At 35.1% G+C, this 26674-nt stretch overlaps 1 protein-coding gene across 2 annotated transcripts; it reads left to right on the top strand.

Annotated features, from left to right (window-relative positions):
- LOC147072782 (alpha-galactosidase MYORG-like) lies at positions 1-26416 on the top strand. 2 transcript variants are annotated; one of them, XM_085945819.1, is made up of 9 exons: positions 1-39; positions 9662-9784; positions 10749-10955; positions 13188-13848; positions 14891-15083; positions 16653-16762; positions 24611-24866; positions 25753-25909; positions 25989-26416. In XM_085945819.1, the coding sequence occupies exons 1-9, from the start codon at positions 9-11 to the stop codon at positions 26201-26203; spliced, it is 1953 nt and encodes a 650-aa protein (XP_085801945.1). In that variant the 5' UTR covers positions 1-8; the 3' UTR covers positions 26204-26416. The 2 variants fall into 2 exon arrangements, with proteins under 2 accessions (XP_085801945.1, XP_085801946.1); XM_085945820.1 differs by lacking the exon at positions 10749-10955.
- Positions 26417-26674: the final 258 nt, after the last annotated feature.

The raw sequence follows: 26674 nt of genomic DNA, 5'->3' as shown, positions 1-26674 counted from the left end.
CAACACCAATGATGTCGTTATCACAAGTCACTTGGTTTGGTATGTAAATAATAGATATATTATGTTTCTATATTTAAAATTTTTGTATTTTATTATTTAATACTAGCTGACCCGGCAAACGTTGTTCTGCCATCTAAACTATTTCTAGTAAATATTTTGGTTTTTAAATAAAAAATAACGAATGTATTGTAAGTGTGTGGGGACGAGATCTATGACAGAAAGAGGAATGGAGCACTGTAGACGATGACCGCCGATAACATATTCATTGTTTGATCTCTTAAAAGTTAAATGTAAAGTGAAAAAAAATTATAAATTTTTTATGCTAAAGTAGGAAAATGAAATAAAGAAAATCAATATTAATTTTGAAGAGCAATTAAGTGTACAATATTTTTTGTCAGTCCGTCTTTAGCCAACACGAATAAGCTCGACGGTTTGCCCATGCGAGAACATGCCACGTACAATTTTCCGTGTGAAAAACATGGTGTGCCCAGATCTAAGCCGCAAACAGACATCGTTTGGCCTTGCTACTTATTGATTGTCATTGTAAGAATCATTGGAATTCGTGGCAGCAAAACATCTTCGGCTCGGAATTTGCCATTCAAAATGGTGGCTTCTATAATGTTTTTCATCAAATTTTTAATGACCAATCGCGTGCCATTGCACAGCTGTAGTGGGTTCAAATTCCAAAGTAAAATAACCGGAGATCCAACTTTCAGTCGTAGAAGGTGTGTTGACATGCCTGGTAAATCCAGTGAGTTCAAAAACTCTGTTGGATAATTTACAGCTTCGTTGACATCGCAAACTGTATCGATCGATTTGTATGATACCAAATCGCCTGGCAACGACTGCTGTATCTTGAAGTTTAAATCGTCAACGTCCACATTTTTTGCTACCAAAATGGCTCTTTCTGCTAGCCACGCATGATTTATGTATTGTGTGCGTACATCGGGAAATATGCGGTCAATGAGAGCATTTTGCGAATCAACGATTCTGCAGAAATTAGTGGGCAATTTTAAGCATCCAGTATTTTCAAAGACAGCAACTTTTCCATCGCCGATATCTAACAATTGGTTCGAGAATGTGTCAGCAGATGGATCTTGTAACATTTGCACGCGCATGTTTATTTTTAGCTGGACTTTTTCAAAATTACGCCACAGTGGCGATGATTTCAAGCAAGCGTTGATCTCATCAGCGTTCGTTGAACGTGGAGTGATGGAAAGTGTTTGTCTGAAATCACCTGAAAGAAGTAACAGAGTGCCGCCGAATAGTTTGTCGTTGTTTTTTATATCTTTGAGTATTCTGTTCAACGCCTCAAGAGAATGTTTGTGTGCCATAATGCATTCATCCCAGATGATAATTTTGCATTGTTTCAGCACTGTGGCCATGGACGATTGTTTTTTTATGTTGCACATTGCGTCTGGGTTATTATGAATATTCAGTGGCAGCTTAAATGCTGAATGAGCTGTTCTGCTTCCATCCAATAAAGTTGCTGCAATGCCAGATGATGCAACAGCCAATGCAATGCCATTATTTGATCGTATTTTGGCGAGAATTAGCGAAATGAGAAATGTTTTGCCAGTTCCACCTGGTGCATCCAAAAAAAAGAATCCACCTTGTCCCGCCAAAACTGCCAGCATAATGCGGTCGTAAATGATTTTTTGTTCATGAGTCAGTAGTGGGACATTGCGAGTAACAATCGCTGCCATTTCTGCAGTATCGTACTGCAGTTCACGATTCATTTCGGGGTCCATTAAATCAGAAGTACTTCGATTTGGCGAACTCATACCGAAATGACTGAGTGGTAAATTGGCGATGACAACGCAAAGATCCTCGATGGTAATCAATGCTTCATTGTACATAGCGTCACTGAATGTAATCGTTAGATCGTTGCGCCGTGTACGAATTCGATGCAATATATCGTCAGTCATTGAATCTTTGTGCTTATCCCACAACGTGTCTGCTCGTCCCGGGAAACATGTAGTCAACACTATAGCGAATAGTAGACGAATTTGTGTTGCTGTACAGCCCAATGCTTCTTCAGCAAGCATATCGTCCCAGTGATTGTTGTCTTCGAGCAAGCCGAGTGCAAGGCATGCATCTTTATATGTTGGATACTGTTGCCCATTCACTTTGCGTATATCTTGAAATGATAATGAGCCGGTGACATTAACCAACAACAGTCGCCGATAGAAACACTCAATCTGCCTTGGATTGATTGTATATACTCGGCCCAAAGTGTTTGATTTGAATAGGCCGGGGCACGCAACAATTGGTGTGCCTTGCTTGCGGGGCATCCATTTTTTTGTTTGATTCCATGTGAAAAAATAGCGAGGTACTTCGGAATAGAGTAATGTTCGTGCAAAGGCACCGAAAGTATCCGCACGATTACACAATTCGAAAAATTCGGTGAGTGTAGTTTTTGGTGGATTTATGGCACGCTCAATTCCTGTCTCGTTGGTGAAAAATACGCGCTGGCCGTTTTCAAGATGGACGGCTAAATGTCTAACTGCTGGGTCCCGTTCATGAATTGGGAAACCAAAGATACGCCAGACAGCTTCATTGGAGCTGATGTACCGGCCAATTTGGTAGCGCATTATTTCGTCGTTGTCATTCAATCGAGGAGCATTCACATCGGTATTTTGAATTTGAAATACAGCCATACCGCTGCCTTTATTCACATACTTGCAAATGTATTTGATGCTCTTCACCGAACTGCAGAACTCAACATTAATATGAGCATTGAATGTTTTGCTCAGCAGAGGCGAATATGGTACCACCCAACGATTGTCAATGTCAATGTCTGCGTTGTTGATATTTAGTGTAAATGATTGTCCGCCATTATCAGTATTTTTTCGACGATATATTTGATATCCGTCGACATTTGTGATCGTGTCGTTGGTGAAATGTTTAGGAAAACGCTTTGTACATTTTCCATCTGCCATGCAAGGCGATAAACGATTCAGATCACCGCATGGGCCATGAATCATGTTTGTGGTAACAATATCGAACAGTAGTTGATCAGTAGACGGATCTATAATTTCCGCGGAAATTACACTATCGATTTCTTCAGGGCGTATTTTGTCGACTAACCAAATCAAAATGTGTGCATGAGGTAATCCTCGCTTTTGCCATTCTACCGAATACATCCAGCAACGTGTGGGACCGAATACGTGTAATTTTGTAATGAAGCTCATTAAAGACTTCAATTTTTGTTTGAACACACGTGCTGTAATATCATGACGATGTATTGCATTTTGGCCTGGCAATAGCAAAGATGTAATCTCCTGCCACTTTGGATTACATGTAAACGTTATAAATAAACACGGTTGTCCGTACTCACGCACGAAAGTCATAGCATCCTGTATGTGTTCTTGGATATGACGTGGACTGCCTACGTAGGATGATGGTAGAATGATAGCCAATTTCGGTGGTGTCGGCGTCGCTCATGATAGCGTCTCGCAAGTGAATGTATTCTTCCGCAAGCAACTTCTGTTGATTGTGTCGTAGGAATTGCAGTCGTTCGCTCTCTACCTTCGCGTACATGTTGACCATGAATTGTTGGCACAGCTCACGACATCGCAGAATGACGTTGTCCTGACCACGTCGAATCATCATACGATACGCATAAAAATCCATCGAGCTCACTTTCTTGTTTGTTTCGGCTCCTGTAACAACATATTCAAAAATATTAATTCATTCATAAATATTAATTCAAAATGAATAATGATGTTTATAATGAATGAATTGCCTGTGGCGGGATCTCGTTGTTTAATGTTTATCGCATTCGCTGCTAACTATATAATGAGATTTTAATTGCCCCCTTTAAAATGCACGTTAATTACATCGATCGGCCGCCTGGCAATTACGCGCATGCGCGTCTTCAGCGTCCAAAGTATTATGCAATATCCATCTTGTCCCTTCCAGAAAATTAGCGGATATTGGAGAGCGTCGTATGAACGGTGTGTGTCAGCGATGAACTCCAGATTATTGTTTCTTCTTCGAATCACGATTTCTCGCGGCGATGTGCGGTCGCCAACCATGATTCCAGCAACGTCGTCAACAACAGGCGCATTGAATCGACGCACGTGCTCTCCAGCTGGTGTTTTATCAGAATTGATGACAATAGCGTGGTTGTCACTTTGCAATTCGTGCATATATGATTTGAAGAATTTCAATAATTCGTTGTGCTCATTCAATAGGGTGTCCAGTTCGCCGACGATGCGCCTAGCATTAGGCGAATTGAGGTTATTGTAGCCGCAACGTGCATCCACGCGATTGATGTCCTCACCACCCATGAAGTAAATTTGTAAAAAATTATGTGGTTCGTTTGGCATTGGCAGCAATGAGCCTACTTTGTGGTACACTTGGCCTTTGATTTTGAACGTTGAATGGAATTGTTTACCATTTGCCGCAGTATTGTGAACTATTGCTGTAGCTCCGAACGAAGTCATTTGAAAGCATGAATTGAATGTGCGAATGGATTTTAGGAACAGATTTGAATCTGGATCCGTGCCGATGAGCAAGCCGTTCAATGGTTCTGGTGGTGTCTCAATTTCTGGTAGTTGCACTTTTCCTGATGCGCAACACATCCCGACTGACTCATGTTTGAATTTTAGCGCATGACAATGGGGACATTCTTTGTCTATAGCACCAATCAGCACTTTCGGATGAGCGGAATATTCAATATCTGGCTCGTATTCGAATGCAAGACGAAGGAACGAAGCGGATAATGCTCGATGTACTTGTTGGCGTTGTCGGTCATTTGCTCTGCGTGTGTTAACTGCAAACCGGCGCGCTTGTCTCCGTTCCAATTGTTGTTGTTGATTTCGTTCAGCTCGTGCCTCTTGTGATTGAGATTTACGCAATCGCGACATGCTCACACGCACATTTTCGTTATCTTGTTGGATTTGTTCGTCTGTGATTTCTGCTCAAATGTTTCGCATGTTTGTTGCTTTATTCGTTTGACGGCTCAAATAGGCCCCCTTGCGTCTTGCTGGCATTGTACACTGTAACACAACACACACACACAAATAGATAAATTAAAATAAATCGTACAACATTTTGCCCACACTGCCTTGTGATATGCCGAATGAAATCTCAAAATAACGCGACGCTTCTCGTGAATTCTTCTCGGACGTAGCGCCATCTGTCATTCAAGAACATAAATAATTTCGTTCTGTTTGAAATACGAACGACGGTTCATTTGTTCATACAAAAATACTAAAATCGCGATTAAAAAATGGGAGAGTAATAGTAGGAGGGTGAAAATTTTGGGTTATAGGTATTTTTTGATGCCAAATAAAAAAAAAATACTAAAAAAAAATTGTCAAAAAAATAAAAGAAATTTTTTTCTGGATAGTGATACCCAAATCACCTAGCGGTATGAAATATACTTGTTCACCTATTCTCATACCTAACAAATATACATACAAAAAATCATAAAAATCGGTCGAGTTTTAAAGAATTTTTTTTCTGGATAGAGATACCCGAATCACCTAGCGGTATGAAATATACTTGTTGACCTATTCTCATACCTAACAATTATACATAAAAAAATTCATAAAAATTGGTCTAGCGGTTTCGGAGGAGTTCGACCACAAACATCGTGACACGAGATTTTTATATATATAGAGAAGATTATACCTAATACCGATTTTTACCCTTACATTTAAATTATTCCTGATTCCAATTTTAAATAATCTTTTGTGTTATTCGATACGTATAGTTTGGTCATAACAATTATATTATAGTATTCTGATTAGGTAGGTAATACCATCAGTCCTCTTAAAATTTTAAATAAATAACCGATAATAGACGGTTTAGGCCTTAGGGTGTTAGACATAAAAATGCTTATATTTCTGCAAATATATACACAAAGAAATACATCATATAGTTTTATTATTTAAAATAAATGTAAAAAGTGAAATATCTCGAAAGACTAAATAAAAATACGCTTTTTACAGCATTATTTGATTGATGTACTGTTATAGGCCCGCAATTACAGCCTATCTTTATATTAGTCTTATCAATTATTAATACACGGCATAATGATTGTCTGGAAATGCGTTTGATAAAGATTTGATTTATCGCACCATTGTTATATCCATATAAAACTTCCGGAATACAATGCATCTTTATCGCTCATTGCTTCAAACTTCGTCCTAACGCAACGACAATGTCATTGTCCTAACGGATATTGTTAAGTACATATATCCACTTTCATTATCAAACTAAATGTCAGAGAATGCCATGCGTAATATGTAGTTGTTTTTTATATAGAATCAAAATAGTTTTTAAATTCAGTTTCAATGCAACCTTAGAGAAAGACGCATCGACTGCATTCACTGTGTCAAACCATCATGGCCCCCACATCTTCAAGTGCCCCCCCCCCTACCTATCGCTATGCTTAAAGGGAGTCTGACGCTCTACAGTGTTGTTTTTCAAATGGTGTTCGAGGTCAAATACAACTCAGTGTATTTTTAGCGATTGGTAATAACCCCGAAGTATAATAGCGCCGCAGGTGACTTTTTTTACTCTTAGAGAAAATTTAAGTGTGTTTATCTCAATTATCTGGTCGACCGATCACGCCGGCCCCCCCTGAGCCCAGGCCTCTAGGCTAGAGCCCTGTCAGCCCCCCCCCCCTTGTGCAAACCATACTGTAACAAGTTATTGTCTAATAATCTGCTATATACATTATTTTAATTAGCTTTTAATAAAATCAGTTTAAATATAAAAGGTGTTTATATGAAAATGATTCCGCTGTTCCATAACAGTATTGAAATTGCAGAATCGACGAATATCTTTCTTATTGTAGGCCATAGATTTAATATAACTTTGTCGATGAACCATGTGTTGCGTTCCCACGTGTCGATTTTTGTTGCTCAACTTTATGCTGAATGTCAAAAAGGTTGAACAAGAAATTTAAGGTATATTATCACATATTAATTTTAATTCAATCGACAGTCGTAAACAAGATGGCTTCGAGTGAAATTGTCAGTTCGTTAATCTTACAAGAAAACGTCATACTTTATTCAGCAACTAAACCAAAGGCACTCTTATGATTCACAGAAACCAACTAATCGCATAAGAATAAGTGTATTATTTGACTAAATCTAGATTCTAGAAAGTATCTAATCTTCCTTCAATTCAATTTACGAGTTGATCAACTTTTTTAAATTGCGATTCCCATTTATCAATTTTGTTTCATCTGTTATTCAACAGACAGTTGAACGTAAAAACCCACCCGTCAAAATGCGGCATACACACTATTTGTTATGAACAAAACCACGTATGCATCTTTTTCGCCTAGTAACAAAAAAAAAACAAGTTTTGTTGTCTCTCCTGAACAGTTTTAAAAATGATTCATTTGCAGTGTAGTATGTAGGTACTTAATTCGTGACTATTCTAATATTAATATTTGTGATAAGCGGAAAGTAGGTACTTCCTCAACCATTTACTTCGTTGTCACAAAAATGTGAGTCATGTTCGTTTACGATGGGCAGAACGTTACAATGTTTTTGTCAGTGCTCGAAATGGAAAATTTCACGAACAGGAACGCTCGACAATTTTCCAAAAATGTGTGATATTAGATATAATAATATCTGTAATATAAAAATATCTTTTACTTTTACATGATGTACTTTTTTTATCATCATCTTCGCCCAATACACTATCGGCTATAACAATTAGTGGTAACATACAAATATAGAGTCATTTTAGTTTACGAAATCGTTTTCTAAAAAATACATTAATAATTATACAAATATAAATAACTAAACGTATATGAATCTAATTGGAGTGGGAAACATTATTAAAATACACGAAACAATAGACAAACTAATTACAATTTCCCATTGGTTTCGTTAGTAGTTTGAATAAAAATATGCAACTAAGAGTGGAATATGAGTGAAGATACTTCGGTTTAAACAAAATACATGCCGCTTTTTTCAAAGCTCTGATTTTTCGTAAATTCGAAATATTTTGATTATGGTAAACTATTTTTTAATCAAATCAAAATCCATCGTATACGAAAAAGCAAGGGTATGGTTTTTAATAAATTAATTAAAAAAGTATGTAATACGCAAGATTTACAAATGTAGCATTATTTATTAAATATGAATCATTTTAAACAACCTCAGAAGTGTAGGTACATATTGTTAGAAAAAATATTTACATCATGTGGACATGTAGGATAATTTATTCTAATAGGTTTCTAATGTTATAGAAATTGTTATATACAGGGAAATTTTTCATATATTTATCCTATTGGATTCTGATTGATTTGTTTAAATATTTTTATTTCGTATTGTACCTTAAACAATACAATTTTTTTTAACATGCATACGATGTTCACGAATATGTATCTATATTAATTATGGAATTATTTGATTTAAGTTATTAAATCTATTATAATATTAGTTTAACCATCAAAAACACAGTTCATTCAACCCGAAAAATATCCATATAAAATTAAAACAATAAAAATATATGATAGAAGATAAAAAACACAACTTAAAATTATTAAATTTGGAAAAATAAGGAGTCTAATTTTGTCGCTTCCTCTGATGAAAACGCTTATCATTGGCTGCATACAACTTAATATTGATAAACGACCAATGAACGACCTCGATTGCATTATGCAATACAAAAACTATGAACGCGTCAAACCCATGTAAATTTCGCTAACATAATAATATGATAAATGGACAATTCGGCCAATTATGGTTGTCTCGATACAAAATTTAAAGTTTCATTACAAAAAACAATTGCCTACCACTGCAGTAAAGATAATATATGTATTGAATGTGTTTCATTTAAAAATTTAAAAGTTCCAGTGTGCATTATAATTATTACGTTATTAACTCACTATATTTAGGCATGTATACCTGTATGTTTATGTGTACCTTAACTGTATTAAAATAATATGTTTGAATTTGCAAAAAAGTAAGTGTCTCGTTTTATAAATTAATAATACAGTAAATCTACATTCCAATGTAAAATAGCTTCCAACATTTCCTTACAATCATAAAAACCTTTTTTTTCAAAATACATTATTGTCCCATACGACAATGCAATAAATCTTACTCACCCCAGTGCATTTCTTTGTATACAATTTTATTGTTTTATCACCATTGAGGCAAAAGAGTAATAATATGTCTATTGGTGCATTCAAGGCCAAATTCGTTGAAAAAAGTATTGTCTTGAAAAAAGGTTATTTCTCAAATACGCTGTCTTACACTTACTCTATCACTATTTCAAAAAAACTTAAGTAAATTATGTACGGGTCATAGAAAATCCAGTGGTTCTAAACCAGTAAAATTATTTTTTAATAAAAAAAATATTTATGTTTTTGTACCTTTGTACATATCAATTCATTTTCGTAAATTTTAAATCTAACCCGGAACGTAATAATATTAAGTATGACGCTTGAGGATTTTACTAGACGACTCGCTGTCCGTCGGATATTTAACGAACCGGTACGCCATTTTCGAGGTTTTAACGAACAGGAACGCCATCCTTAAGAATCCCACGAACAGGAACGGCGCTCCGGGGCGTTCCGCTCCATTCCGAGCGCTGGTTTTTGTAGAAAATAATATAATCGATGCAAGTGAGTTATACAATATATATATGTACCTATTCTTCTTGTATATTCTTCTTCCAGGTACATTGCTATTGTTGGTAAATGCAGTATGCTCTGCGAATACCGTGTCTTTAGTTGTAGACAAACACTTTGCTGTACATCTAAATGAAGGTGTCCATGGATTGGAACTACTAATAACAAAAGGTAATAAACAACATTTGTTGGGGTAGGGTCCATTGCGAAAAAATGTACTTAATCCCACCTTCTATTTATTTACCGCACTTCTTCACTTCCACTGCAGACTTTATCACATTCTCACGTAAATTCCCCATGACACTCAACGTTTTGAGTACTACCTACATAGTTGCAAATCTAAAATGCACATGAGTTGGTATGGGGGCGGCGCAAATTAATTTAGACAATATACCCTAACTGTGTAAGGAATATAATATTATTTACTACACAATTACTTCACTAAAGCAGATGTTTCATATTTAACGCATTATTTTATAGCAGATATTCTTAATTTTTGTTCTCCTGGAAAGATGAATGTCAGCTGCCATTAACAGTTTAGTGTAAGGTTTTTGCCGCCCTCTAACTTTGACCGCCTTCATGCAATGCACATTTCGCACATATGGAAGCGATGGACCTGATTAAATATGTAGATGTTTTATATATTAGTAAGTAGTTGATATCGATGTCATAATACCTACAAGATATGTGTCTTAGATTGTTTTAATATTACATACGTGATAAATTAAAAAATATTTATTTTAGAAGTGACCTTTCTTTGTTTCTTGTTGGTTATAAAACATTCAACATGTTATAGAACATTGTTATTCCGTGGACATGACTGTTGTAGTATAATAATGTAAATACATTTTATAGTATTTATTTATTCTATCATTTAGATACTTTGCAGTTTGGCCTATATATATCTTGCTACAGTTATTGTATGAGAGTTGCTAAATTAGCATGTAACTGTTTTAGAAATAAAGAATGGGATGGAAAAGTCAAGTAGGTACCTACAATAATGTCATTTCGAATTATACACATTACAACCACATCAAACCAAACCAATCGTAATTTTAAAAGATGACTGGAAACCTTTTGTCAATATTCTTTTCTGTATCTGTTTGATGTTTCATGTTGGATAATATCTTTTTAGATGGAGTGCGAGAGAGTTTGGGGATAGTTGGCTCAAAATTGAACTGGAGTAATGATTACACGAAGGAAGTAAAAAATGGAGCAATCCATTTGAAATCTGACAATGTCGAGGGAACTTTTACTCCAAGAAAGGATGGTTCTGTTTATGAAGTCGATGTTGAGTGGCGGACCGAGCCATCTCGCAGACTGGAAGACTGCTTTAACCTTGGTAACGAGTTATCAATATAATTTTATTACAGCGCAAGGGCACTTATACGCAGTCATCTTTATGTACCTAAATATACGTCCAATGTGTTATGCATTACTTGGAATAATGAATCATTATGAAACGTTACTTCTCAAGATAATTAATTAGATCATTCGTCATGGTAATGGTCATGGACATGCATCATGGTAATAAATTATCTAAACTAAATAATTGAAAGATAACAAATGGAAAATTCGCTAAATGAAACTTTCCAGAGTGGAAGTTATTGGATGGAAAAGAATGAAACTTGAGATTTTATAACATATTAAATCAGCGATTAATAAACTGGGAGGCGCGGAGTGTTGCAAAGGGAGGCGCGAAAAGTTTAACACAAATGTAGCCACAGGTTTGCAGTTTACAAATGCATAGAAAATGCATACAAATGCATTATAAAGAGCCTGGGGGCCCGGGCATTACAGACATCACAAATTTACTCTAATAGTTAAAAAAAAAATGCGGCGCTACTTTCTTTCAACCCTATTAAATATTTTAAATATGTGGTTACTGGTGGCAAATTTGTAATTTGATGTGATACCTATATGATGTTTGCTATATAGTAGGTACTTAAATGATAAATCCCGTATATAATTTAGGAAACACTACTTTAGAGCACCACACTGCCCTTAACCTCACCGATAGGTAGATGGGCCCGCCAAAGATCCTAGCCTGGGGGCCCGCTTCAGGATGTGAGGCCCATGCTCGAATCTATTTTTCAATGAACGATGATGAATTTGGATTGACTACTATTGAAAAGGGAAAAAAAGATAGAATTATCATGCGATAATAAATTCATTGAAACAAAAACTTTGATTGAATCAAAGTGAAGAATAATATAATACTTTGTCAAGAAAACCAACTTAAGTAAAGTAGGTACTGCTACCATTCGTAACATGATATTTATGCGAAACGGGATTTTCTGCATTAGCTGCAATGAAATCCAAATATCGACCCCGTTTAGTAGAAAAATAGCTCTTACTGCTAATAAACAAGCACATCCATCGCATGAAATCAAATTAATTTAAAAATGAATAAGTATAATAAAAGTAGTAAAATCTTGTTTATTTTTATAAATAAGTTTTTTTTTCATTGTTGCGTATTTAAAAAGGTGTCTGTATTATTTAATGTAATACAGGGGGGGGATGCGCCAAGATTAGATATTTTTAAAAGGGAGGCGTAGTAACATAAAGTTTGGAAACCACTGTATTAAATCATAACAAATACATAAATATATATTATATCATACCAAATACAGAACGTAAAATCTTGCATTTCCCAAAAATTACGAGTCAATTGCAAACTGCAATATAAAATTTACCATATTTGACTAGGGCAGGGCCTAGGTGTATAATTTATTAAAAAAATACATATTATAATAAATAAATATAATGTATGCATGCAATATCCAACCCAATTTTAAAATTACGACGCTTTCAATAGTACTAACATACTCATCTACGGTTTTAATACAGTTTATCTGAAATGTTGATTTCTAGATTGAGAAAATAAATGGTATCATCGATATCCCTCCTACGAAGCTTACTTTTTATTCAGATTTAGGTCCTAAAGATACTAGCTATTTACTCAATCCATTGAGTCATTGTTATGGATCCAAACAAATAATATAATATATTGTGTGACGTACTGGCACCAGTAGGTACGTCACTGTGGGCACTAATTGATAAGCATAAGTGGTTAAATACAAAGTTAACGCTGAACCAATTGAAAAGGTTATTTTAATATTTATAATAATGTACATATTTTGAAGGCACCTCAAGAACATACATACAAGAAAAAAATACGACGATGGGTGGAACTCAAACCTGCATCCATCGAATTACGACCAATGTGCGTAATTACGACGAAATGAAACAGTAGTCATACAACCTAAGCGGTTCCATTAATAATATTGGCAATTGGCTTTTGTGGTTTGAATCAAAGTTATTATAATATGTACAAGTACCTTGATTCCTATATCAGGGTTTTTCAAAATTTTAGTCTTAACGTACTTGCACTTGCTAATGCCGTATCACACTCTCGCTGAAATTACCCGAGCGCGAGAATATAGTAGGCACGCTCGGCTCCCCTCGTATACGGAATAGTACCAGGGAATGTCTCGGCGGGAGTGTGTCTGGCATAATAATTTTATTCATTGAATGAAAAAATACTTATAATAATAATTTGCTTGCTTTCTAGGAATCTATCAGTGGTATGGAGGGCCACAACAAAAACATCAGTATTGGCCGATACAAAAATTAAATCTAACAGAATATTCTTACGTGACCAAGGAAGCCGATAATGCTGCCATCGCTGAACCATACTGGCTGAGTTCGAGTGGCTTATACATCTTCGTCAACAGTTCTAGTCCACTGTTCGTAGACCAGAACCATTTGAAAAACAACTCAGTGTGCTTCATTGCTGAAATAAAGCCACCATATTCCAACAAGAGACCGTTAAATCAATTAAGCTACTCGTTTGGAGTGTCGACGAATGCGCGTACTTCTCATTTACATGTCATAAAGAGGTTTTTCAAGAAGCTGACCGGAGTACCCGACAAGCTGATGGTACAGTATCCCATTTGGTCCACGTGGGCTGAATATAAGAGACCCATCAACGAAACCACAGTCATGCATTTTGCGAATAAAATATTGCAAAACGGATTCAACAATAGTCAGTTCGAAATAGACGATCTCTGGGAGACTTGCTACGGCTCCTTCAACGTTGACGTAGAGAAGTTTCCTGATCTCAAAAACCTGACAGATACACTCAAGAGAAACGGATTCAGGGTCACCATGTGGATACATCCGTTTATTAATAAAGGATGTGAACCATGGTACACTGAGGCTCTCCAAAAAGGGTGAGATTTTCTAGATTTATTTTTATACTTATAAGTCATCACTATTTTGCAGTAACTTCAATATTAATCCATATGTTTAGTAATATTGTCCTATGTGGTCACAATACTTTTTAGATATAATGTTCGGTAAAACACCGAATGAAAATCATATTATTAGAAAGTGAAACGTGCTGCATATGTAGAACTAGGTAACAAGTTCTCACATCCAAGTAACCATAATGTCTGCTAAAAATTTTGTTGTTTCAATAAATATTAAAATACTTCGCTGTGTTCAGTAACCTCTGTAGAATGAATTTGTGTACATAGATACAACGTTATACTGAAAATAGTATGGGGTGTCGTTTTGAACCTATTTAAGTGTAGCCAATTAAGAATGTATGTTCATTATCTACTGTTTTATAGATATACTTTTTATTTGTTTTCGGTACCTGGTGCCTTAATATGACGTGTCAGTCAGTTAGGGGTTCACCGAGAAATTAAAAGAAATACTTTATTTTAATGGTTCCACCAATGAAACAAATGTTGGGAATCATTGTAGGATAATACCGGTTGTATTAAAACACCTATACAGTTCAGTACCCATTATTTGGGGCATAGGGCAAGTACAACGTCGCACCACTTCCCTCGATCTATCATCAAATCTCGCGCTTCCCTTGAGGTTGTCCCATAAGGGTACGGAGCGTCGCATTCTCTGGCGGCATCCGGAACACATGTCCCAGCCATGTGAAGCGTCTCTTTGTGATTATTTCAATCACCGAGGGCTGCCGTATCCGCTCACGAACTCTAGTGTCTGTAATACGGTTGTACCAATGTACCCCTAAGATTTGGTGGGGACATCGATTCTCAAAGCTCAAAAGCCGAAACCTTAGAAGCTTACCTTACATATTACAATGATTTCAATAATGATAATGTAGCAAAAGTAATAAGACTACTATATTATGTAGGAATAACATTGTATGAAACAACAAATTAATAACTCGTTCTGCTTTTATTTATAATATTATGACAGTGGTAAGTAGTACTATATGGAAAATTATTGTAGATACTTTGTAAAGAGCGAGACCGGCAAAGTTGACACGTCATGGTGGAACAGCGAAACAGATACCGCGGCTTACATTGACTTCACTAACGCAGAAGCGAGGACTTGGTGGTACCAAAGAATTGCTGCATTGCAGACGAACTATGGAATTGACAGCTTTAAATTTGACGCCGGCGAAACCAGCTGGTCACCCCAGGTAATAAACTCATTAATACAAACTTGAAATGCTAATGCATAACTCGGTCTATAAAATTGCTTTGGTTCTGTCTCCTGTCATTCATGCCTTTCCATTTCAGTAGCAGTATAGCTGACGATGGTGGTTATATGTAGTGGCGTACCTAGTAAGTTGTGGGCGAGCTGGGCTGCCTCCTAGTTCATAATATTAGCCAGTCACTGAGTAGGTTACACATCGACTCGGTACGCGACAAATTTCAAATCATTCATAGGGAATCTAACTCCGCAGAGCTGATCACTACAATCTTGCAGCATCCTTAGCTCGCTTAGGTATAATAAGTGATCCTAAATCTCAACGGGGAAGCAACAATAAATACAAAAATCACGTTGTTTTGGCTATGTCCGCTTTATGATGAAGTCTCCTTGAAAATTTAAAAAGTCAAAATTACCAATGACCATTTACAAATATAGGGATATTTATAACTCAACCAAGCCAAACAACAAAGCGTTTTTCTGTATCCAAATGTTTCTGATACAATGTTACCTGCGAGTATAAATAATTATAGTACCATGTGGTTGAAGCTAACATGTAATATTATGTACCTACCAATTATGGAAAATATGTATTTTTGTTTTTATTTTATAGCCATTAGTCTAATATAAATTTAATTTAACCCCAGCTGAGACTTCGTAGCTAATTTATTTTTATTTTTATTTTTATTTATTTAAAAATGACACGTTGAGTACATAACAAATTATTAATTCAGGACGTTCACAACATGACATTTAGAATAAAAATTACAAGTAATCAATTAGAGAAAAAACAAGGTAGAGAAAAAAACAAAGCAAAAAATAGTTTTATACAAAAGAAATAAAATTAAACAAACAACAATAATTTAAAAAAATACAAATTAAACAATAACATAGAATTTAAAAAAACAGAATATATAATGAATCGCCAAAAATATCTACATCTCTAGGAAGTACATTGACCAGCCGCACAGCCCTCGCTATTGGTGCCTGGTGAGCATAACATGAGGAAACAGCTTTCACCCAAAATAGGTCATAATAATAAAATAATTAAATATTGTTTGTGTCAGATTCGAATCCTGGGTCTAGAAAGTACACATATTGTTTTTCAATTTGTGTGTGAGTCAGGATATGGACCTAATAGGTTGAGCAAGTGGCTGACATACAATTCTCGTAAAAAAAATCTTTCAATACAAAACTCTACTCTGTGGAGGCCCATATGATCCTATTAGGATCGGACATGGTTGAAAGAAAGTTTGTGTCATACTTCCACGTGGTAATTAATAATCCCATGGGCCTTTTTTACCTTCATAAAATGGTTTATAATTAATAATTATTATTATTTGCATGTCGCAAAATGGCATTTTTGTGCAGTTTCGGAGTTTGTATAAGTTCTGTGTCTGAATTGACTGACTGATGGTAAATGACAGAGAATCCTACAAGAAGTGTAAATACTGGCATAGCTACCTACTTAAGATTGTGCTGTGTACCGTGATTGGTGTTCAGTTATGAATATTTAATGTATATTCAATTATTACTTTATAATATGAATGTGTTCCAGGTTCCCGTTCAAAATGGAAGCGTTTACCAACACCCTCATCAGATAACGACGGAATATGTCAAACTATGCGCGAGGTTTGGACCTATGGTGGAAGTACGGGCTGGTTATAGGTAAGTACAGTGTTGAAAACCTCCCTTTATCTATAGAGATAGAGCCTAACTAAATGTATGCCATTGAAACACGAAAGGGCCACTGGTCCACAAATATGAAAATAAGCTACAATTTGACTTCGCATTGCAAGTTAATTTGAGGAGAACTTCGCACACTTCAACTATGACATTTATTTGCCAATTTCCAGGGCGTGTAAAAAGACAATCCATTACGATGAATAGATAAGTAACTAATAATACTACAAGACGGCATTATTGTTTAGTTGAAAAATCCCGTAAAATGCGAAAAATTGTTTAAATAACCGAGTAATAGTCGACAAAGTAATTACAATGAACATAAAAAATGGCAACGATTGCGTGTGTCAGGAAATCGGAATGACAATATTTCTGGAGATTACCAACTTAATCATGCTTCATGCGCTTAGTAAATTATTTCAAATGTCACAACAGAAACAATGTATAAGGCTTCTTTTGTTTTTAGTCCAACTTCTTTGGTTGCAATTTTTTGCAAAGTTTCATCACCACCGCCTTGCTCTAAAAAGAATTTTCCAGGGTTTTTGCAAGGCGGTTTCATAGGCCCTGGCCGATTTCAAATTAGCAATACCCGATGCGGGTAGAAGAATTGTTTTCAATAAGGCATATTTCTCAGCCGGCACAATCTTCATTTGACGATAGTAAATGCGAGGTATCCAAAAAGGCATCTAGAAAAAAAATGCTTTTTATATTTACATCTGATATCGTTGTTCACAGGTTTATAGCGGACAGAAAAGTGATAATGCAGTAGGGTATTTTTTTAATACTACAACAGGCCTTGAGGGCCAATGATAGTAGTGTAGTAGAAATACAAGAGTAATCTAGCTTGCTGTGAAATAATTTATACCCACGGAGGCCGCGCGGCTTAAGCGTTGGACTATAAAGCAATGGGTCCCAGGATCGAACCCTGGGTATGGCAAGTACACATATTGTTTTTCAATTTGTGTGTCAGGGTATTGACCTAATTGGTTGAGCAAGTGGCTGAAGTCCATTTCTCGTAAAAAACAAAATCTGTCAATACAAACCTCTACTCTGTGGAGGCCCATATGATCCTATTAGGATCGGACATTGTCGAAAGAAGCTGTGAAATAATCACATAAATACCCAGTTTTCATAAAATCACTTAAGATGGATTCTGATCTCATCGCTAATGGAACTTGGAACACCTGGATGTGAAGTTAGTGTCTTATGCCTTAGATTACCGAGGACCGAGATTTCACAGGGGTGTTGCCGTTATTCCAATAATTCGTGTAGCATGCCACAAACGTCTTGAGGAAATTAGTATAATACTGAATACCGAGAACGGATACTTGCAGTAGAATTATGGTCGTTTGATCTCGTCAATAACGAGGATATGAGAGATAGGACCATGGAGCCTATATTATGAATTGATTGGTAGGCCAGTAAATATGATCTAGTATGTTAAGCCTTGTAATTAAAGAGATGACTGGCTAATTACAGCAATTCCTGGTGCCATATTGTATACTCAGTTTCGGTTTAATAATGCTTCATTAAAGTTTCATAATTTGTGATAAATCTTCTTTAGTTTTGATGGATGATAACCAGCGCTCGGAATGGAGCGGAACGCACCGGTGCGCCGTTCCGGTTCGTGAATTCCTCGACAATTCCGTTCCGTCTCGTAGAATCCTCGAATCTACCGTTCCTTCTCGTGGAATTCTGAAAGCGAGATGCTCGTAAAATTCTCGACCGTCATTAGAATATTTAATATGGCGTTCAGAATGTGTTGAAATTGAGAATATAAATTGGTAAGTATATAAATATATAAAGAAATCTTTCTATTAAACAATGATTTTACTTGTTGACTACCCCTGTCAATAGTTCGTATGTCGATACAAATGAGTGCCACAGTAAGCCAAATTTCTTCTTAGAAATGCATCTAGGTATATTTTTTCCTAACAATGTATTTCTAGACAACCCATATTGTGTCTGATAATAAAAAATACAGTTTTTATTGAAGAAAGGACCCTTACCACAGAAAAGAAAAAATTCTGAGTTCCCTGACCCTTACATTTATTGCTCTCTTCCGTTTTCTTCAAGACAATATGAGATAATAGTACCTATATTATTCTATTCTATAGTGATATTTAACAAGTTTTTTTTTGCTTGAAGACTAAATCACAAGATACATCGGTACTGTTCGGTTAAAGCGGATACAGCGGGAAACGCATTTTGAAAATAGCCGATAAACTGGATTATTTGTTAGGTTAACCTAACGAAACCTAACCTAACCTAACCTAACCTAACCTAACCTAACCTAACCCAACCTAACCTAACCTAAACCAACCCAAACTAACAAATAATCCAGTTTATCGGCTATTTTCAAAATGCGTTTTCCGCTGTATCCGCTTTAACCGAACAGTACCGATACATCATTTATTTAGGGTAGGTACCTACTAATAATAACGATAATAACATAAAATTATTACGTACCTAATAATTGTAATATACACTGCTATATTTTGATTTTCAATTAAAACACATGAAATATCTACATAATATTATAGTGAAAAATAGTTAATTTGTTAATTAATTTTTTTGAATAATTAAGTTATATCAGTGTAGGTATCTATCTACCAAGGCTTGGATTTTCGACCCTTTGGTATCAACCACAGAGCTTAGCTGACTTGGATAAGATTGGTAAGAGTGTAAATCGTGGGTTCCCAATTTTTTCTATAATCTAAGGTTTTCAAATAGTTTTGATTTTGAGTACATTTGTAATCAATATGGGAGCGGAAGTCACAATATTTTATGGAATGAAACGGGAAAGAAATGAATGGGAGAAACAAAATCATAATTTTCCGATTGACGATCGCGTAAAATATAGAATATAGGATAGCTAACTTTACATAGGTAGGCTTGACGCATTAATAGTTTTGACAATACATCACAAGATAATCGAGGCCGTTCATTAGTCGACCTGTTGATATTAGATGGTATGCAACCAACGAGGTGTTTTCCCATGGGTATGGAGCGATATACATCCGAGGAGGTTTTATATCGCTATTGTGCAAGTAAATTAAAGTATCAGTGGTCTCTGTACAATTTTTGCGTCTAAGGGCATCTTCATCAGAGATAACGAACAAATTTAAACGTTCATAGACCCATGTTATGCGGAGCTACTTTTATTTTTTATTTCGATTTTAGTTCGGCAGAAATACTTCGCAGTGAAAAAATACGCGTATGTAGGTACCTACCTTCCTAAACTCTATCTATATCAATCCTTCATGTTATACAGAAAATAAAGCTAATGGAAAAAAATATATTGTTGCGGATATTAAAATAACCACAGTAAAACGGTCCTGTGAACTAAATCAATATATATTATGTAGGCTTAGGTAAGTACCTAGTTAGTTCATATTTTTTGTTTCACAAAACTTCTGCATAGAAAAGCTGTTTGCTATTGAATAATAATACAATGAATCCTATCTACTGTGCATTGAAAAAAATATTGTCGGTAAGATTTTTATTGCTCTCAAGTTCACAAAACTGTTGCGCAAGGAAGAGATTTTTTTGTCTCAAAAAAGGTTTTATAAACAATAGCTAATAAATAGCACATGTAATTTTTGATTTGAGGGCTTTGAAAGAATAAATTTAATTACAAAATATTAGTTTATTTTATTAGTATATTTATTTATAAAACCATAGTAATTATAAAGTGCATACCCATCTTAATCAAGTAGGTACCATAATAATGATTGTGTGTTGATTGTGAGTTTTTGTTGGTGTTTTGAATTGCTTGTCTTGTGATTGGGGAAACATTTATTTTCTTTTCTGTGGGGAAACATGTCGCATACTATGCAAACCACGAACATACTAAGGATTTTGATATAGGTACCTACTGTACATGCGCCCACGGTGGCCGCGCGGCATAAGCGTTGGACTATCATGCCGTGGACCGCAGGTTCGAATCCTGGGTCTGGCAAGTACACATATTGTTTTTCAATATGTGTGTGGATCAGGGTATAGACCTAATAAGTCGAGCAAGTGGCTGACATCCATTTCTCGTAAAAACAAAATCTTTTAATACAAACCTCTACTCTGTGGAGGCCCATATGATCCTATTAGGATCGGACATGGTTGAAGAAGAAGACCTACTGTACAATAATAGCAGAGTACACATGAGTAAAAATAACAAATCTGTGTAGGTATTGCCAAGTTTAGTGGTAACGACGAAATCTTAGAACAAGCTATTTTGAGTTGTTTCCCTATAGAAGTTGGGTATCGAATATATCCTTACACTCTGGTGATTTGGGTAAGTGTCTAAACCTTAGACTATAGATACATCTAAACTCTATATTATAGTAACATAAAAAGCGAATAAATATTATGTATTAGTTTTTTTTTAAATTTAATTTCATATGTAGCTATTATCGTATAGGTCTTTTTTGTTATATATTCATAGAACAGATTCCTTATGACAGAGGTATTTGAGTCGTTACAGGGAGATTTAAAATACTGTAGAAAAATTAGGGCGGCATTTAATTTAGGAACATCACTGGGTATTTTGCTACCATCTTCTGTGTTCCATGACTGAGAGTATTGCAGGTATATTTTTCTAATTTCAATTCATATAATCTCATAAAATATGTACTCATATATTATATGATATATAACATATAGATTGCTTTGAGCAAATAATAGGTAGGTACATTGCGAAAACTCACGAAATAAAATACTTACATTTAAATAAAATTATCACAATCCAATTGGAAAAATATTTACTTCTAAATACTTACATAATAATTAATAATTTCAACAACATCAGAAATCTATTAGAATAAATTATCCCACATGGTGTAAATAATTAAATATTTTTTTCTAATATCTACATGTCTGAGGTTGTTTAAAATTATGCATATTTACTAAAGAAGAATGCTACATTCGTAAACTTGTATATTCATTAAGTACTTAATTTTATTAAATTAATTTATTATGATATTAATAAGCTCTTGCTTTTTCGTACATGGTGGATTTTGATGTGATTAAAAAATAGTGTAATCAAAATATTCCCAATTTAAGTAGTAAAAATCAGAGCTTTAATAATGAAGTAGCATGTATATTAGTTTTAACAATGTACCTATCTTCTGTATGAGACTTTCATAGTTGTTTGTCATGGTAATTGATTTTTGGGTTTTCACCGTGTGTAATTCTTTCTTCTTTCCTTGACATTGTGGGCTTGTTGCAGAAGCCATTATTAAGAGATGATATTATATGATGTCGAGAAAAGAAGCAAGAAGTACGCGTGGTGAAAACCCAAAAATTCAATAATGATAAGGTATCTTCACTCATGTTTCCATCTACACTTTGTTACATGTTTTTATTCAAACAACTGACGAAACAAATGGAAAATTGTATTAGTTTGTCCATTATTTCATGTATTTTTATGTTTTCTACTCCAATTAGATTCATATACTTTCAATTAGGTATTTGTGTAATTATTATTATTATAAATGATTTTTTTTTAATTTTTTAGTAAACGATTTCGTAAATTTATATTAGATATTATATATTTTTTTATGTTACCAACAACTGATTCGGGTGAAGGTGATGATGAAAATGCTCTATAAAGTACATTATGTAAAACTAAGATTTTTTTATATTACAGATATTATATCTAATATTGCACATTTTTGAAAAATTATTAGCGTTCCTGTTCGTTAAATTGTCCATTTCGAGCACTGATGATAACATAATGGAATGATAACACAATAATGTTAAACAAAATCTACACCTACAGTAGAGGTGAGTTATAAATACTGTCTCCAGTTTGTGTACTCAAGTTTCGGATGAAACTACCCATACTCAGTATGTGTGGCCCAATAAACTTATTTCAAAAAACTGTTGTGATACGAGGGTGGGTCAATAAGTCCTTAGAAAAGCCGACAGGTGGCGCAACTAGTACTGTAAGCGGTTTGTTTTCATGCAGCGGCACTACCGATTCAGTATGCTGCGAAGTTTCAATCAGATTGGTCGGGTTGTTGTGTGTTTCTCGTACATTTAAAAAAAAAAATTGCTTGTTTACAAAAATGGAGAAAATTGAGTTTAGAGCTGTTATTAAACATTTTAATATAAAAGGGTTAACAGCAAAGGAAATAAAAAATGAGTTGGATTTAGTTCACTGCATATCTGCTCCTTCACTTGCAACTATTTATAACTGGTTAAATGAATTTAAACGTGGTCGTACATCAACAAAGGATGAACCACGCTCAGGACGTCCTGTAGAGGTGACTACACCAGAAATGATCAATAAAATCCACGATATGGTGTTAAGTGACCGAAGATTAAAGTTGAGTGAGATAATTGAGGTTACAGGGATCTCAAAAGGTAGCGTCATTTCTATTTTACATGACAAATTGGGCATGAAAAAAATTTCTGCAAGATGGGTGCCGCGTTTGCTCACAGTCGACAATAAACGCAATAGGGTGGTGGCCGCTAAAGCCCTGTTGTCGCTCATGCAACGCAATCCGGATGAATTTTTTCGTCGCTTTGTGACTGTAGATGAAACATGGATACACCACTATACTCCCGAGACGAAAGAACAGTCAAAGCAGTGGATTGCGAAAGGCGAACCATGTCCAAAGAAGGCGAAAACCGTAAAATCAGCTGGTAAGGTTATGGCTACTGTATTTTGGGATGCACGTGGAATTATTTTCGTTGACTATTTGGAAAAAGGAAAAACAATAACAGGGGATTATTATCCATCTTTATTGGACCAGCTAAAAAACAAAATTGAAGAAAAACGGCCTCATTTAAACAGGAAAAAAATCCTCTTTCATCAGGACAATGCCCGTGTTCACACATGTTTACGATCAATGGCTAAAATTGAAGAATTGAAGTTCGAATTGGTCGACCACCCACCGTATTCGCCAGATTTAGCCCCCAGTGACTTTTTTCTTTTCCCAAACTTAAAAAAATGGCTAAGTGGACAAGGTTTTTTTGCAAATGAAGAAGTCATCGATCGGACAAATGCTTATTTTGAGGACCTTCCGAAAACTTATTTTTCTGACGGTTTAAAAAAAATTGAGAAACGTCTAACCAAGTGTATTGAGCTCCAAGGAGATTATGTTGAGAAATAAAAAAAAAATACAAAAATAAAAACTGTTTTAATGCTTTTTTCTAAGGAATTATTGACCCACCTTCGTATCATCGCGAGTCACTGTTCTGTGCACTCGCCAATTGGTAGATTTTTAACACTATTGACATTATTAAATGCGCGCGAACGAGATAGCACTTGAATATAGGTATATTTTAATTTATTAGTCTATTGCGTTCGAATGTATGAATGATAGGTCATAAATTTTGTGTCGCAGCACAGTGGTGAGATGACGAACAGGCTTAGGCTTGTTATATGACCGCTCAAAACATGTTTAAATTTAAAAAAATCACTGTTATTCCTTTTCATTAAGAAGAATATTGTAACCTAACAGAAAAACAACTTATAAATTTAAAATGTGGATAAAATTTTATAATAAATGGGACTTTTCAACAAGCGGAGCCCAGCATATTTTTAGCGATTCTATTGAAGCCGATACACAGTCTGAGTTCACTGAGCCGATACTTATTTCAAATACTAATATGGAGTTGGTTTTAGTTTCAGTTGAGTATGAAACTTTTGTCGCATACACACGCCAAACGCTCTATATAGTATTCCAAATACTAGTAAGTATTTTGGAACAAGTTTCTAAACTAAGTATTTTTTTATACTGGTAGTAAGTATACTTAGTCTTCAAAATCGACCAGTATTCCCATCTCTAACCTACAGTCATAATTAAATATGCATTTATGTTTATTTAGAAGCCAAGACCTTCCGATCTTCGTACGCATGATCGACAAGGACACGGAATGGAATTTCGAGAACGGCCTGCCCACCCTCGTCACCACTCTTCTGCAGATGAATATGAACGGCTACATCTTCGTCCTACCTGACATGATCGGGGGCAACGGCTACAATGAGCCTCCCTCCAAGGAGCTCTTCATTCGCTGGCTTCAGGCAAACGTTTTCATGCCTTCTCTGCAGTATTCCTATGTACCGTGGGACTACGATAACGAGGTTCGTATGGACGTGGACATATTACGTATTATACATTACACGTTTTACATCCCGATAATACCACTTCGTGATGACATTGTCTAGCCAGGATGTATTCTAAAACAATTAAATCAATTTATTATTTATGGATTTGTTATATAATATATAAAAATATATATAGTAGCATGTAAGAATATTTGTCTGATATAACTTTTTAAAGACTGATAGGCTTCATTAATTCCTAGTATTGACGATTTTAGACCTCTTGAATCTAGTATTTATTGATTATTATTTAATGATCTATTATTAGGGTTTGACGATGCATACACCTATTGATTGTATTATTAGTGATAGGGTTTTTTTACAATCACTTCAACTATTCATAATTTGTTGACTTAATAGGTGGGTGATAAAGTTTTTACCTACTTTATTGTATAATTAAATTCATCATATAACTTAGAATTCATTGTATTCGTTGTCAGTGTGTATTTATCTTTTGGTGAGTGCACATAGTTCCTGAAGATGCCGAAAGGCGAAACCAGAGGCGCAACAAATGACAAAAATAGAATAATACAAATCCATTAGAATTTAAATTCAAATTCCATCAAGTAGGTACCTTCGGTCGATAGTATTAATATTAAATGAATTAACGGTTATTGATCGGGAAAATCTCCAACCCACACACTCCAAGAGATAAGCAGTGAAAGTTTATATATCTCACATCGACCATTAGCGGTAAAAGTGGATGTGAAGCAGAAATAAGAATGCGCATAGAGATTGCCCTAAAAATACGAATACATCGAGCGAAATTAAACTGAGTAGTCTGTCTCGAATACGGGAAACTATTATAGTATCTGATTTTAAAAGAAATTCTAAAATAATGAAATAGTTTTTTTTTAATTTTTAGACCATAGAGATAAGTCAGAAGTTCACAAACCTCCACGCCGAACACGCAGACTACATTTACCATGTTATGACACAAGCTGCAGAGAAAGGGTTGCCGGTGAACCCACCAATTTGGTGGATGGACCCTACAGACATTGAAGCACAGAAAGTATGGGATGGTAAGCCAAACTGCTTTTATTATTTTTATGCATCATACTAATATACCCTCGCAATACTAATGCTTAAAGAATTTTTCAGAATATCTTTTGGGAGACATCCTCTGCGCGCCAGTGTTGGATAAAGGCGCAACGTCCAGAGATATTTATTTACCACATGGAACATGGCTAGCCGAAGGAAACATAACGAAGAAGTTTGAAGGGAAACAGTGGATCCGCAACTATCCAGCTCGTCTTGATACGTTGCCATGGTTTAAATTAGTTAAGCCTGTTAATGGTTCAGAACATAATGAGTAATGACTTTTAAACTCCATAGATCTTTGTGGTGTAGAGCAGTGGTTCTCACGTGAAATTTAACTGTGGCCGCACATTGACATTGACAGTTATATGGAAACGTCTGGTGGCCGCACTAAATTTCACCTTTGTTGTGATAGAAAAAATTAAGCCAAAAAATGGATCAATTTATTTATTTATAGACAAGTCCATTTAATAAAAGACATTTGAGCATTTAAATACATTATTATTTATTTAAAAATAATGCAAATGGAAATTCCTCAATACTCCTTTTTTCCAATGCGAGCCGCATGGGTGCTTTTAAGTTTACATCTGTCAACTGACTTCGATATTTGTTTTTTATGAAGTGCATTACACCGAATGATCTTTCATCGAAATCGAAAATGATCGAAAAATCGACAATATTAATAAAGCAATTGTTGAAAATTATTCAAATTGACTTGATTCTTGGTGAACATGGATCATTTGAGCGTG

The sequence above is a fragment of the Rhyacophila brunnea genome, unplaced genomic scaffold (genome assembly GCF_057557595.1).
Source record: "Rhyacophila brunnea isolate RB1 unplaced genomic scaffold, BYU_Rbru_1.0 scaffold_19, whole genome shotgun sequence".
NCBI lineage: Eukaryota > Metazoa > Arthropoda > Insecta > Trichoptera > Rhyacophilidae > Rhyacophila > Rhyacophila brunnea.
This window is presented reverse-complemented; position numbering and strand designations above follow the sequence as displayed.